Below are 12,863 nucleotides of genomic sequence, written 5' to 3'. Positions count from 1 at the left end.
GCTTCTGTTTTATGTTTTGGCTTTTGGGCCGCGAGGCATGTGGGATCTTAAGATCCCCGACCAGGGATCGAACCCACACCCTCTGCACTGGAAGACAAAGTCCCAACCACTGGACTGCCGGGGAAGTCCTGGTGTGCTGCCACATTATTAATGCCTTAAACGCAACACACATGTCTTGGTCATATTTGTGTCCTGGATACCTAGCACAAGCTATTGATCCCTTGTGGTCCTGATTGAATGACCAGTGAGAGGATAGATGAATGGGTGTGTGAATGAGGATAATGATGGATTTTAAAGCCCTTCCCTAACCTGTTAAGGGCATCTCTTCACAGGCTCCCTGGAGATGAACCTCAATAGTTTCCCCCGAGCAGCGAAGTCTGCCAAAGCCTGTGATCTCACCAAATTTGAAAATGCAAGTGAGGAGAACATGATTTCCATATTCCAGCAAAAGCGTGTGCGGGGCTGGTGGCCTTTTGCTAAAAGCAAAGAACTCACGGTAAGTCAGAGCCGTAGAAGATGGGGTGGGGATGGGGCAAGCAGAGGACCCATGCTCTTTAAATGAGTCATTTTGTAAACTTAAAGAAAAATGACTTGAAATGACAGAGAGCCCTTTAGGGCAAAGATTCTTCTGAGAAGCAAGAATTCTGAAAAATTTATAAATGCATTAAGCCCTCCGTATTTCAGCATGCTTGATTTAATAGCAATCTATGTCAGGGTGGATTTCCATCCTCTCGGCTTGAACATATGCCCCTGGCATTAATTTTTTTTCAACATCTCTTGAAATTATGCATACATTCCTGACGAATGTGCAATTTTAATGCAAATGCTTCATCCCTTCACCTTCAAACGAAAAACTCAGTTTAAAAAGTGATCTATCCTTTTAAAACTTGCTCCAGAGGATGCTGGCAGAAAGGAGAGCCATTCACCCCTTTCCCAACTTGCCAACTTGCTCCATCCTGTGTGACACATACTGTAGGAGTTCAGACATTTCATGAGTAGTGGGAAGAAAGTTTCCCTTACCCTTTCTTTGAGCTCCCTCATCACCTGTGTAAGGGAGGACGGAGGACTCCAGTGCTCAGTGAAGTTGAGAAAAGGGACCAGGACCGCATGGATGGCCCCCTTTCGCTTCTATGCTTGTCTTCGGGGGAGCGTGTTCTCCCTTCTGCTCCTAGTGCCCAGAAGTCAGAGCAAACCCAAGTCAGGACCCTTCAGGTCACAGGTCTGGGTATAGACCGAGTTCTCAGTCTCTCTCTGTTCTGTGGACTCAGTGGGGGCAAGACATGGATTTCTTTGAGCCTAACTGGGTAAATGGCAGCTGCTGACCTGACTCCATGGGGTCTAGTTCTAGCGTGTTTTCTTGGAGGCTTTCTCTTCCTTCCATTCTCAAGTTCAGTCCCCTCTGTGAGATGGGATCGGAAGAATGAGAATTCAAGCAGACGCCTTCTTTCCTGTCCCCTCAAGTATGCACTGAGGTTTCACTGAGGTTTTACTATGTGGCAGCCCCTGCACTCCTTTCCAAGCTTCATGGCTTAGCACATAATAGATGCTCAGTTAGTGAACTGATTGATGAATGGATGAGTTCAGAAATGAAGGTTCATAGCAATGTTATTCATAATACCCCAAATTGGAGCCATCCAAATGTCTATCAACTGATGAATGGATAAACAAATTTGATATGTTAATAAAAATTTCAGAAACACAGACCTGATTGAAGTAAAGAGGCATTTATTTGAGGTTTGTTAGGACTATAGCTAGAGAGAGGCAGATTCAAGAAGCACTTGAGTTCTGTTCTGTTCCACTACAAAATGAGGGAGCCTGGTAAAGGCAAAACACCACAAAGTTAAGCAGATTTTTTTGGTTACCAATCAGAAATCCAGTTTGGCAAGAAGGGTGCTTTTTAAGCAAGGGTTGGTTGGGGTTTGAAATGATTACATTGTTGCAAAAGGAGGGGGGATCTTTGAAACTGCAAGGTTGCAGGGAGCAGGTGATGGCAGATACTGTTTTGAAGATGGCTAGTGGTGTCTTTGGAGAAGGCAATGGCACCCCACTCCAGTACTCTTGCCTGGAAAATCCCATGGACGGAGGAGCCTGGTAGGCTGCAGTCCATGGGGTCGCTAAGAGTCCGATAGGACTGAGCGACTTCACTTTCACTTTTCACTTGCATGCATTGCAGATGGAAATGGCAACCCACTCTGGTGTTCTTGCCTGGAGAATCACAGAGACGGGGGAGCCTGGTGGGCTGCCGTCTATGTGGTCACACAGAGTCGGACATGACTGAAGTGACTTAGCGGCAGCAGCAGCAGTGGTGTCTTAGAATTTGATACAGTTCAGAAGATTGAAGTTCTCAATGATTTAGGAACTTGGATCTGCAAAACCACCTGGCTCCATTTTGGATGCATGAACCATAGTTACTCCATTTTGAGTTTTAAGTGGCTTTACATATGTCACCATCAGGTATATCCATACAATGGAATAAAATTTAACCACAAAAAAGTATAAAGTGTTGACACATGTTCCAACAGTAGACTGCTAGCTATTTCTCCAGCAGAAACAGGTTATTTGGGATTAACAAAGAATTGCAGTTTGAGATCTGCAACCATGGCTGCTGCTGCTGCTGCTAAGTCGCTTCAGTCGTGTCCAACTCTGTGCGACCCCTTAGACGGCAGCCCACCAGGCTCCCCCGTCCTAGCCATGTGCAAGTCCCCAGCAAAAAAATGGACAGAACTCTTTTATGGAGGGAAAAAGGAAGCTGGGAGTGCTATAGTTAACAAAGAATCCATGGCTTTTTATTGGCTGAGTCGTGACTGTCTCTCATTGGATGAGCTGTGGCCAGGCTAGAAGAGGAAGTCTTTCTTCCTGTTAGGTTCTGCTGTCTGCATAGGGCATGAGAGCCCCCTTTGCTGATATCTCCACTCTATTTTAATTGAGATTTCTGTCTACTCATTTTTACAGTTTCCATGCCTGTAAAATGAATAGTTCAGACTGGGTGCCTCCAAGATGTGTTTCTAGCAAAGACATACTCTATTTCCAACTCTGCGTGAACTCCCCTCCTGTGCCTTGCAGCCAGCAGTCAGAACATCACTGTCCTCTTATTCCAATTACCAGCAGCCAGGAGGGGTTTGTTTATGGGCTATGCCACCTGCCAGGCTTATTTTTAAAGCCACTTATCTGTACACCCAAGTTGTGTAATTGAGAGACTTGGATCACACAGCTCCTAGTGTGGAATATAGGATAGTGAGTGAAAAACAGCTCCAAATGGAATTGCAAAAGCACAGGCATCCTTTGGTGAAGGAACAGGACTATGTATAGAACATGCTTTTCGTTAAACACATTACATTATGCATCTTATTATCCTGCTAAAAGCAACCTTCAAAGAAATCACTCTTTCAGGAGATGAAGATCAGGAAGTTTCTTTTATAGCTTAATATTGTGAGTCTACAGGTAGGTAGCCCAGGTAAGTCCCAAGAGCATAATAACTAAAATTAAAAGAGACATTTCTTTGCTCTCAGTTTAGTATGAAAAAACCGTTGTCAGCATTTACAATGGCTCCATACTCATACGCTAGGCACTAAAGGCTCAGCAATCAATAAGACACGTTCCTGCCATCCAGAAATTCACAGTTTAGCTGAGGAGACCTGTAGACAGACAAACTGTCTGAAGAGTACGTGGCAAATTCAGATTCCACAGGAGCAGAGAGGGGAGATATTTTTCACCTGAAGATCGTTTTTAAGACAAACTATATTATAGAAAATTTATAGAAAATTTTTAGAAAATTTATAGAAAATTCAAAAGACACCAAAATGCAGAAAGGAAGAAATAGTGCCCATATGCAAATTGCTCAAAAAAAACAATTGCTAATACATATTGTTATTCCCGATATATACAGATTTTGGTTAATTTTATATAATCGTGATCATTCTATGTTAAAAATAATGCCTTGTTCATTTTGGCTTATTCAGTGTTATAATAAGCATTCCTGTACATAGTATTAGGAATATGATTAACTCTTTATATTCTCAAAATAGAAATGCCACAGTTAAATCATGTGTTTTTCCTCAACATATGTTCATTTAAAAAAATTTAAGCATGCAGAAAAGTTGACTAGGACAAGGATCAGCCACATACTCACCATCTAGACTCAGCATTTGTTGATATTTTGCCATATTTATTTTGCCTGTATATGTGAATATATATATGTGTGTGTATATGTATAGGTATAGATACACACACACATACATTGGCTGAACCATTTAGGAGTAAGTTCTAGACATTCTAACACTTTACCCCTAAATACTTCCACGTGCATCTGCTGAGAATACGGACATCCTCTTACATAACTACAATGCCATCATCACATATAAATTAATAATATTGCCATATATAACTTGAAATCCATATCATATTCATTTCTCCTTCTGTAAAAAAGGATACCCTATTGTCCTCAAATGTATTTTATAGCTTTTTTTTTAAAAAAATAAGATTCAGTTATAGTTGATATGTTGCTATTACTTATCTTTTTGATCTATTTTATTTTCAAATAGGCCCCCAGCCATTTTTATCTATCATCTATCTATCCATCTATATATTATCTAATTATATCATTGTTTTTCATTTATTAGTTGGCATTTATGTGTTAAGAAGAGCTTTCTCTCATCAAATGGATATATATTATAGTCACCACATCCCCTAAAAAAAAAATCAGATAAATGTTTAATTCTCTCCACTCACTACCAAGTTTTTGAATCAAGAATTAGTGTAAGACTCATACTTAGTGGTGGTAAGTGAGATTTTTTTCTCTTACTTTATTTTTTTGTATCATCATTGACTCATGAATTTAAAAATATTTTTTTCTAACCCAGTAGCAAACAAGATTCCTAGCACCCTGACACTTGTTTCTAAATATCAATTCCTACTAAAAGAATCCATATATCTTTGGGGAAATGGCTGACTCCAGGTCAGGGGCAGATAAATGCAATGTGGCCCTGAGACATCTTATTATAACATATAGGACAATTTGAATATCCAAAAGAATATGACTATGTGTTTTGTGTTAAAGCTTTTTCTGAGTTTTGAATTATTTCCTTAAATTAGCTATTGAGAAATGGAGTTCCTAGGTCCAGAGGTGTGATCATGTACTATAATGCACACAGTCACACACACATGCATATGTGTGCACGTACATATGTATGTGTATGTGGGCTTCCCTGGTGGCTCATCGGTGAGAATATGGGTCCTTGGGACTTCTTTGAGAGTTTTTTGAATAAGCAGAATATATTTCTCATTAAATTATGCATTTCTGTCCATAAAGTAGTGTTGAAGGTAAGAACTATGATTTTTTAAAAGTTTGATATTCACCAAGCACTGGAGTGAGCACTGTATAAGTGTTATTTATTTTTCAAAGCAACTTTATGGGGTACATGCTATTAACATCCCCAGATGAGTGAGACTCAGACGGGCAGGTAATTCACCCAAAGTCACACAGGTAGTAAGTGGCAGAATCTGATTTCAGATATAAATTTGTCTGCACCAAATCCTACTCACTCAATTCCTGTGCTGTGTTATGCTATGCCTTGCTCTACTATTCCCTGTTACTGAAGGCCAGCCATTAGATGGAAGTAAAAAACAAGTTTTTCTTTTCTTTTTAAAGCCAATTTTATTAATACATAATATATTTACATACAGAAAAGAGTAATATACATTCTAGAAAAGTGTACCAACCATGAATTTTCACACACTGAACACTCCCATCGGTACCTAGACAAAGAAGCAGAACCTCTCCAGTGACCCAGACCCCTCATGTCACTGTCCTGACCGCTATCCTGACCTCTAACCTCATTAATTGATCCGTTGCCTTCTTTAGCTAAATGAAATCACACAGTGTATTATTTTGTATTTGGCCTCATCTGTGCAACATTTTTTTCTCTCTATAGCAAGTATGTGTTTTCAACATTTAACATCAAAAATATATTAAAATGCTGGGGAATGGCAGTGATTGTGAGATTCTTCTTGAACATTTCAGAAAAGGCATATTGATTGATTGTTAAATAAATAGGCTGATTCACTTCTTCCACAGAATGAAACCACTTAGACACATAAAATAGCAGATGTTGTTTTCTCAGTCGTGTCCAACTCTTTGCAACCCCATGGACTGCAGCACACGAGGCTTCCCTATTCATCACTGTCTCTTGGAGTTTGCTCAAACTCATGTCCATTGAGTCAATGATGCCATCCAACCATCTCACCCTCTGTTGCCCCCTTCTTTTGCCTTCAATCTTTTCCAGCATCAGTATCTTTTCCAATGAGTCGGCTCTTCACATCAGGTGACCAAAGTATTGGAGCTTCAGCATCAGTTCTTCCCATGAATTTTCATGGTTTCTTTCCTTTAGGATTGACTGGTTTGAGCTCCTTGCTGTCCAAGGGACTCTCAAGAGTCTTCTCCAGTGCCACAGTTCAAAAGCATCAATTCTCTGGGGCTCTGCCTTCTTTATGGCCCAACTTTCACATCCATACTTGACTACTAGAAAAATCACAGCCCTGACTATATGCACCTTTGTTGGCAAAGTGATGTCTCTGCTTTTAATACTCTAGGTTTGCCGTAGCTTTTCTTCCAAAATAGCGGAGGATGGGATTTGGTGTCAGAGGACCTGGGTACAAATCCTAGTTTTGTGGCATAAGTTAGCAAACATCATCAAGCCTTCGTTTCCTGGGCTATAAACTGGGAATAAAAATGTCATCTATCTTGCCAAGCTGTCAAGTGGTTTAAATGGAATAATATACCACCATACATGTTATACAGCACTCTAGCTAAGCTTATTGTTAAGCAATGAAGAAAAAAAGGCACCTATGATCCCTTCACTCTCATACTCACTTGTTCTCCATTGGATTTTGTCCTCTCTTCCAAACATTCTGGAGCCCAGCGGTTGGTTAGTGACTCTTAAACTCTGTCAAGTATAGAGGAGTTGAATGAGGCTCCTAGCATATAAAAGTATTGCACAGTGGAACCCAGATCATTGCTGGAAAACCTCTGGAAATCAGACAGAGGGTCTTATCTTGCAGATTGGAAGCCCTCTCTGCCATGCATGGGGAGCTGGCTTCTTGGGTTTATTCCAGCCATGAAATCTTACACGGTTATCCTAAGCTCTAACTCCGCCTTTCATGAAACCTAGCAGTTAGAGCCAAGTTGCTTTAAAGAGCCTCTGGCCATCTGATAGAAGAGGAAACTAAGGCCCGAGAAGACAAATGCCTTTAGGTGGCAATGATGAAGACAATCACAGAATCATCTCGTGTTAGAGCTGGGAAGGGTCCCGTAAAAATTTTAGTCCAATTATCTGGCAATCGGAAGGCAGCCTGCTATAAAGGAAAGAGCATGAACTTTGGAATCTTACAGAGTTTGGTTCAAATTGCAGTTGGTTAGCTAATTGCCTATGGGACCTTGGGAAAGTTATTTGACTTTTATGGCTTTATTTCTCTATCAATATAAAGGAGACCTACTTTGCTAGTCACTATGATAGATTATAGACAAAAAAAAAAAAAAACAAATCTGGGACGAAACAAGCATTCAATAAAGTGTTGCAATTACAGTTAGAGTTATATTACTATTATTGTACTGTTGATAGATGTGTAGAGGAGTGACAAGAATGGATAAAAGCTTTATATTCTTTCTTTCCAAGCATTTCCTCAGTCCCTTTATGTGCAAGGCATTGCTGATGGAGCCAAAATTTCTCAATAGGAATGAGTATATATACACATATTTTTAAGGAATATTTCTGGGTCATATGAATTTAATCCCTTCTGAGTTGGGTCACAGTACTAGTCTAAAGAATGGATGAGATTACCTAGATTTGAACTCATGACTTCACTTGTAATAAAAGCCCACTGTGCTTCTTTACTAATTCAGACAGCCATGACACTACCTCTCTGAGTCTGCTCCAAAAAAGTGGAAAAAAAAAAGTGAAAGTGAAAGTCACTCAGTTGTGTCTGAGTCTTTGTGACCCCATGGACTATACAGTCCATGGAATTCTCCAGGCCAGAATACTGAAGTGGGTAGCCTTTCTTTTCTCCAGGGGCTCTTCCCAACCTAGGGATCCAAACTCATCCCAAATACTCTACTTCTCTCTAATTTCTCCGATGATTACATTTTCGTGGCTACCAGCAACTAAATCTGTTTGTTAAGAAGCCCTGGCTTGGGCTTCCCTGGTGGCTCAGTGGTAAAGAATCCACCTGCCAAAGTAGGAGACACAGGTTTGATCCCAGATCTGGGAAGAGCCCACGTGCCGCGGAGCAACGAAGCCCATGGGCCACAGCTGTGGAGCCTGCACGCTAGAGCCTGGGAGCCACAACCCATGTTCACTCTAGAGCCCATGTGCCACACCTACTGAAGCCCACGTGAGCTAGAGCTGGGGCTTGACAACAAGAGAAGCCACTGCAATGAGACCCCTGCCTACCACCACTGGAGAGTAGCCCCACTCACTGCACCTGGAGAAAAAGCCCGTGCAACAGTGAAGACCCAGCACAGACAAAAAAGATAATAAACAAATAAAAATGAAATATATAGATATATATATGAAGAAATCCTGGCTTTTTCAGTAAGAATAAATAAGTTAACACTAGATCATTGGTTCATTAGAACCTTAGACCTTTTTACTGGGTAGGAAATCAACCTCAGAAGTCAGGTAATGCCCCATCCACACGAGATTCAGAAAGGCAAACTTAACAGCAAACATAGGTGCTGAAATTCTTTGATGTTGCTCCAGTCTCCTGCCACTTCTGTGTCCCTCCTATCATCTTGAATCTTTTCTAATTTTGTTTTTTTGGCCACACCACACAACATGTGGGACTTTAATTCCCTGGCCAGGGATTAAACCTGTGTCCCCTGCATTGAAAGCATGGAGTCTTAACCACTAGACCACAAGGGAAGTTCCTCACCTTGAATCTTGATCCACAAAACCAAAGGAGCAAGAGAGAGGGTCTCGTCCACCAAAAACAGGAGCTCTACTAGATCAGTGATCCTATTTTTCTCCTATTTTTCTTAATCATTAAGTCCCCAGGGCCTAGAACAATGCCTGGTATACAGGGAGCCTCCAAAAGTAGTGAATGAACAAGAAAGAATGACTCTCACCTTGTACAGAAGTCCTGTCTCATCCTTTGATAATCCGACTTATATCCCTGCCAATAACTTTGGCACGGTGCTCTGAAGAAGCATATGATTCACAATTTTCAAACCAAAGAGACTGTTTCTCACTGAGGGGAGAGAAGGGAAGAGAGTGCTAGAATAAAAGGATAATTCTAAAATACTTAGAGGGCACAGCAAAAATAAAGATGACAAAAAAGCCATTTGGCAAATGTAGGTCCATACACACCCAGCTCCGCTTGAGAGCCATCGACAGGGAAGAAAGATGGTAGCAGATTCAAAAGGGTTTGCTACTCAAGTAATTAGTCCCCTTTTCTGTTTTCTATAATTCGTATTACTTCTGCAGATATTAAATGATTACAAGTGAAATAGTCCTTCCTTTTGAGAGCCATCAACAGAGAAGAAAGATGGTAGTAGATTCAAAAGGGTTTGCTACTCAAGTAATTAGTCCCCTTTCTGTTTTCTGTAATTCACATTGCTTCTACAGATATTAAATGATTACAAGTGAAATTTGTGTTTCTATGTGTACACGTGGGACCCCCTCGCCTCACAAAACTTGAGTAACATTATTTCAGGACTTTTATTGTCCATCGTAAAAATGGCTTCTCCCAGGACCAAAAAGATATTTCCTCGATAATAAAGCAGCGGATAGGCAAAATCCTTCCTGGCATTATCCCACATGATAACACTTCTTCTCCAAAGTTGGCCTTGCCCTCCCCACCAACCCACACCCCGCAGTTCTTTGTGACTAGAAACTGAGAATTTTGTCTTTGTGCAGGGCAAGGTTGAAGCCGAGTTCCACCTCGTGACGGCAGAGGAAGCTGAGAAAAATCCTGTTGGAAAAGCCCGAAAGGAGCCAGAGCCCTTGGACAAGCCCAAGTGAGTGAAGTCACGGGGATGAGGGGATCAGACATGGGAAGGGCCCTCTGTGGGCCCCGTATCAGAGGATGCAAGCATTTCTCCAAAACATCCCTCTGGGAGAAGCGAGAAGTGAGGAGGAGTCAATAGCTACTATCCGATTCGTGTAGTGTTTGGTTCTTTGTGTTTTGTTTGTGCTTAGTCACTTAGTTGTGTCAAACTCTTTGCAGCCCCATGGACTGTAGCCCACCAGGCTACAGTCTGTGAGATTCTCCAGGCAAGAATACTAGAGTGGGTTACCATTTTTCTCTTCCAGGAGATCTTCCCAACCCAGGGATCGAACTCAGGTCTCCTGTGTCCCCTGCATTGCAGGCTGATTCTTTATTGGCATGGTTTTATAACTGAAAAATATTCCAAAAATCTTACACAGTATCCAGCAAATGGAAAGGACACTTTTTCATAATACTACCAAATAAGCAATTCCAGAATAATTTCATATATGTTTTCAGTAATTTTGTATGGGAATGTGAGTTTCACATGAATTTTTTTCCTTGTGTTTCTCTAATCATGCATACAAAATTATCTGCATATTTCACTTATCCTTGGCTTAAAAATTTTACCTTGTTGCCATAATTGTCAGAGGAATTTTTTTTAATGCCTGTGAAATTGTTCACAGACTCAATACCCATATTTAAGTTGGTTGCCATTCCATAGTTGGATGTTTAATTTACTTCTACCTTTTTCCATTATTGTAATATGATAAAAATGTTTCCCCTTTATAAATTATCACTTAAAATAAATTTCCAGAAGTAGAATTACTAGAAGCAAGGATTACCATATTCCATTTAAACCATGGTTATATATCAATTAAAAAGTAAATATACAGAGCTTCCCTGGTGGTCCAGTGGTTAAGACTTCACCTTCCAATGTTGAGGGTGTGAGTTTAATCCCTGGTTGGGGAGCTAAGACCCTACATGGCTTGTAGTAAAAAAATCAGAACATAAAAGCAATATTGAAGCAAAGTCAATAAAGGCTTTAAAAATGGTCCAAATCAGAAAAACTAAAAAAAAAAGTTAAAAAAGTAAACATATGTATCAATAGATATGAAATATGTACACAAAATACTCTCTCAAATTACAGCTGTCTTGTTCCTCCCTGGACCCCAAGTGTCTCCTGATGAGTAGGTGTTCCTTTCTTTGCACCTATATTTAATCTGTCATAGTGTTGGGAACATAATGGTTGGAAACACTTTGAAGAACACCAGAGAAATGTAAGATATAAACTCTGCCTTCTGGAAGCTTTCAGTCTGTTTAGGGAGAGCACACAGATTCATAAAATAGTTATCAGTGTGGAAAACACGTTAGGTTCAAAAAGGGGGTAGGTCAAGCAATGAGTGAGGCAGGAATTCAGAACCAGAGGAATTACTGTGGACTGGGGTGGTCAGGGAGGGCTTCATGGAAGAGGTGAGGCTTGAACTGGTCAGGGTAGGACAGACAGAGGGCTCTCAGTTCTCTGGCTAGGTTCTAACTAGGCTCTTGCCCCCCTCAGGACCACTCTTTAAAATGATGAGGAATCATTATCACATAAAAAGTTAGCGTGCTCCTGCTTGAAGACAACATGGTCTTCTCCCATTTTCAGGCCTTTCGTTGTGGGTCCTCACAAAACTGAGAGTCAGAAATCCTTCCTGAGATCTTGAGATTCGTATGTGTTGACAACCTGGCACCTTCCCTGATCTTCTCTTGCTTCCTTCTCAGCCGCCCGAACACCTCCTTCTCTTGGTTCGTGAGCCCCTTCAAGTGCCTGTACCACCTCATCTGGAGGAACTACAAGAAGTACATCATCATCGGTTTCATTCTGATCATCCTCATCATCTTCCTGGTCCTCTTCATCTATACCTTGCCGGGAGCCATCAGCCAAAGGATTGTTGGGGGCTCGTAGAGGGTCATGGAGAATCCAGACCCTCCCTTTCTGCTGATCCCCTCTTCTTCCTCCTCTGTAAATAGATAGGAGTGTGTGCTCTGTGCAGGCACCATACTGGGTAAACCCAAAGACCTAAGAGCCACTCCCTATAACTAAGGACACATCAGCTCTTCTTGGAGGAAATGGGAGTGAAACTGTCCCTCCCTGCTCCAACCCCTGCTAGCCCTCTTTCCAACGGAAAAACCTTAAGGCATGGTTTTGCCCACGGGCAGCATGAGATAATGGCTCCTTTACCCTATTGTAGTCACTGGTGACCTTAAATTGACTTAGGTGAATATTTTCTTTCCATAATTGGTTTTATTCTGAGAAGTTTAATTCTAGGTCTCAGATATTATTGGAAACACTTCTTTTTAAGTATTAAGTAAATTTTTTTACTGCAAATTAAACTAAAAGCATTTTAGCAAATTACTAGATGTTTAACCTGTCCCATATATCTTAACTTTGTTTTAATCCTTACAATTTACAGGACACATTCACTTATTCAGGCTGAGAAGCTGGCTTGGAATAAACTTTATATACACTACTTAAAATACTTCATCGTTGAAAGTCCCATCTAAAAAGATGTTGCTGGTTTTCCATTAAATGCTTGTTGAACATGCTCAGTAGTAGTAGTGAGTTCTGGAGAAATCCATTTGTATTTATGCATATTTATTTAGCATATGGCAATTTCCAAGTGGGAATTAAAATGTGATTCTGGGTATGTGTGAATAGGACGGGAAGCTCCATGAGACCAGTAGGAATTCTCTTTAGTCAGATATATAATCCCCACCAAATATGGTGCCCCCCTAGCCCTACACCATGATGTGAATAACCATCATCCGCGTTATTCAATCTTACCACCATATATGGTAGGTTCTGTCATGACTCTTAAGCACAGATTAATTTCAAAAGCAGT

At 40.8% G+C, this 12,863-nt stretch overlaps 1 protein-coding gene across 1 annotated transcript in view; it reads left to right on the top strand.

Moving 5' to 3' along the window:
* FER1L6 (fer-1 like family member 6) overlaps nt 1-12,570 on the top strand; it is a 135,070-nt gene extending 122,500 nt beyond the window's left edge. The window contains exons 40-42 of the mRNA XM_019974110.2: nt 333-496; nt 9,909-10,009; nt 11,743-12,570. Of these exons, the coding sequence (XP_019829669.2) occupies nt 333-496; nt 9,909-10,009; nt 11,743-11,926 (449 nt within the window). The 3' untranslated portion in view covers nt 11,927-12,570. The remainder of the gene's footprint in view (nt 1-332; nt 497-9,908; nt 10,010-11,742) is intronic.
* The last annotated feature ends 293 nt before the right edge of the window (nt 12,571-12,863 follow it).

The sequence above is a fragment of the Bos indicus genome, chromosome 14, assembly GCF_029378745.1.
Source record: "Bos indicus isolate NIAB-ARS_2022 breed Sahiwal x Tharparkar chromosome 14, NIAB-ARS_B.indTharparkar_mat_pri_1.0, whole genome shotgun sequence".
Classification (NCBI taxonomy): Eukaryota; Metazoa; Chordata; class Mammalia; order Artiodactyla; family Bovidae; genus Bos; species Bos indicus.
The sequence above is the reverse complement of the archived record's forward strand: the minus strand, read 5'-3'. Positions and strand labels throughout refer to the sequence as shown.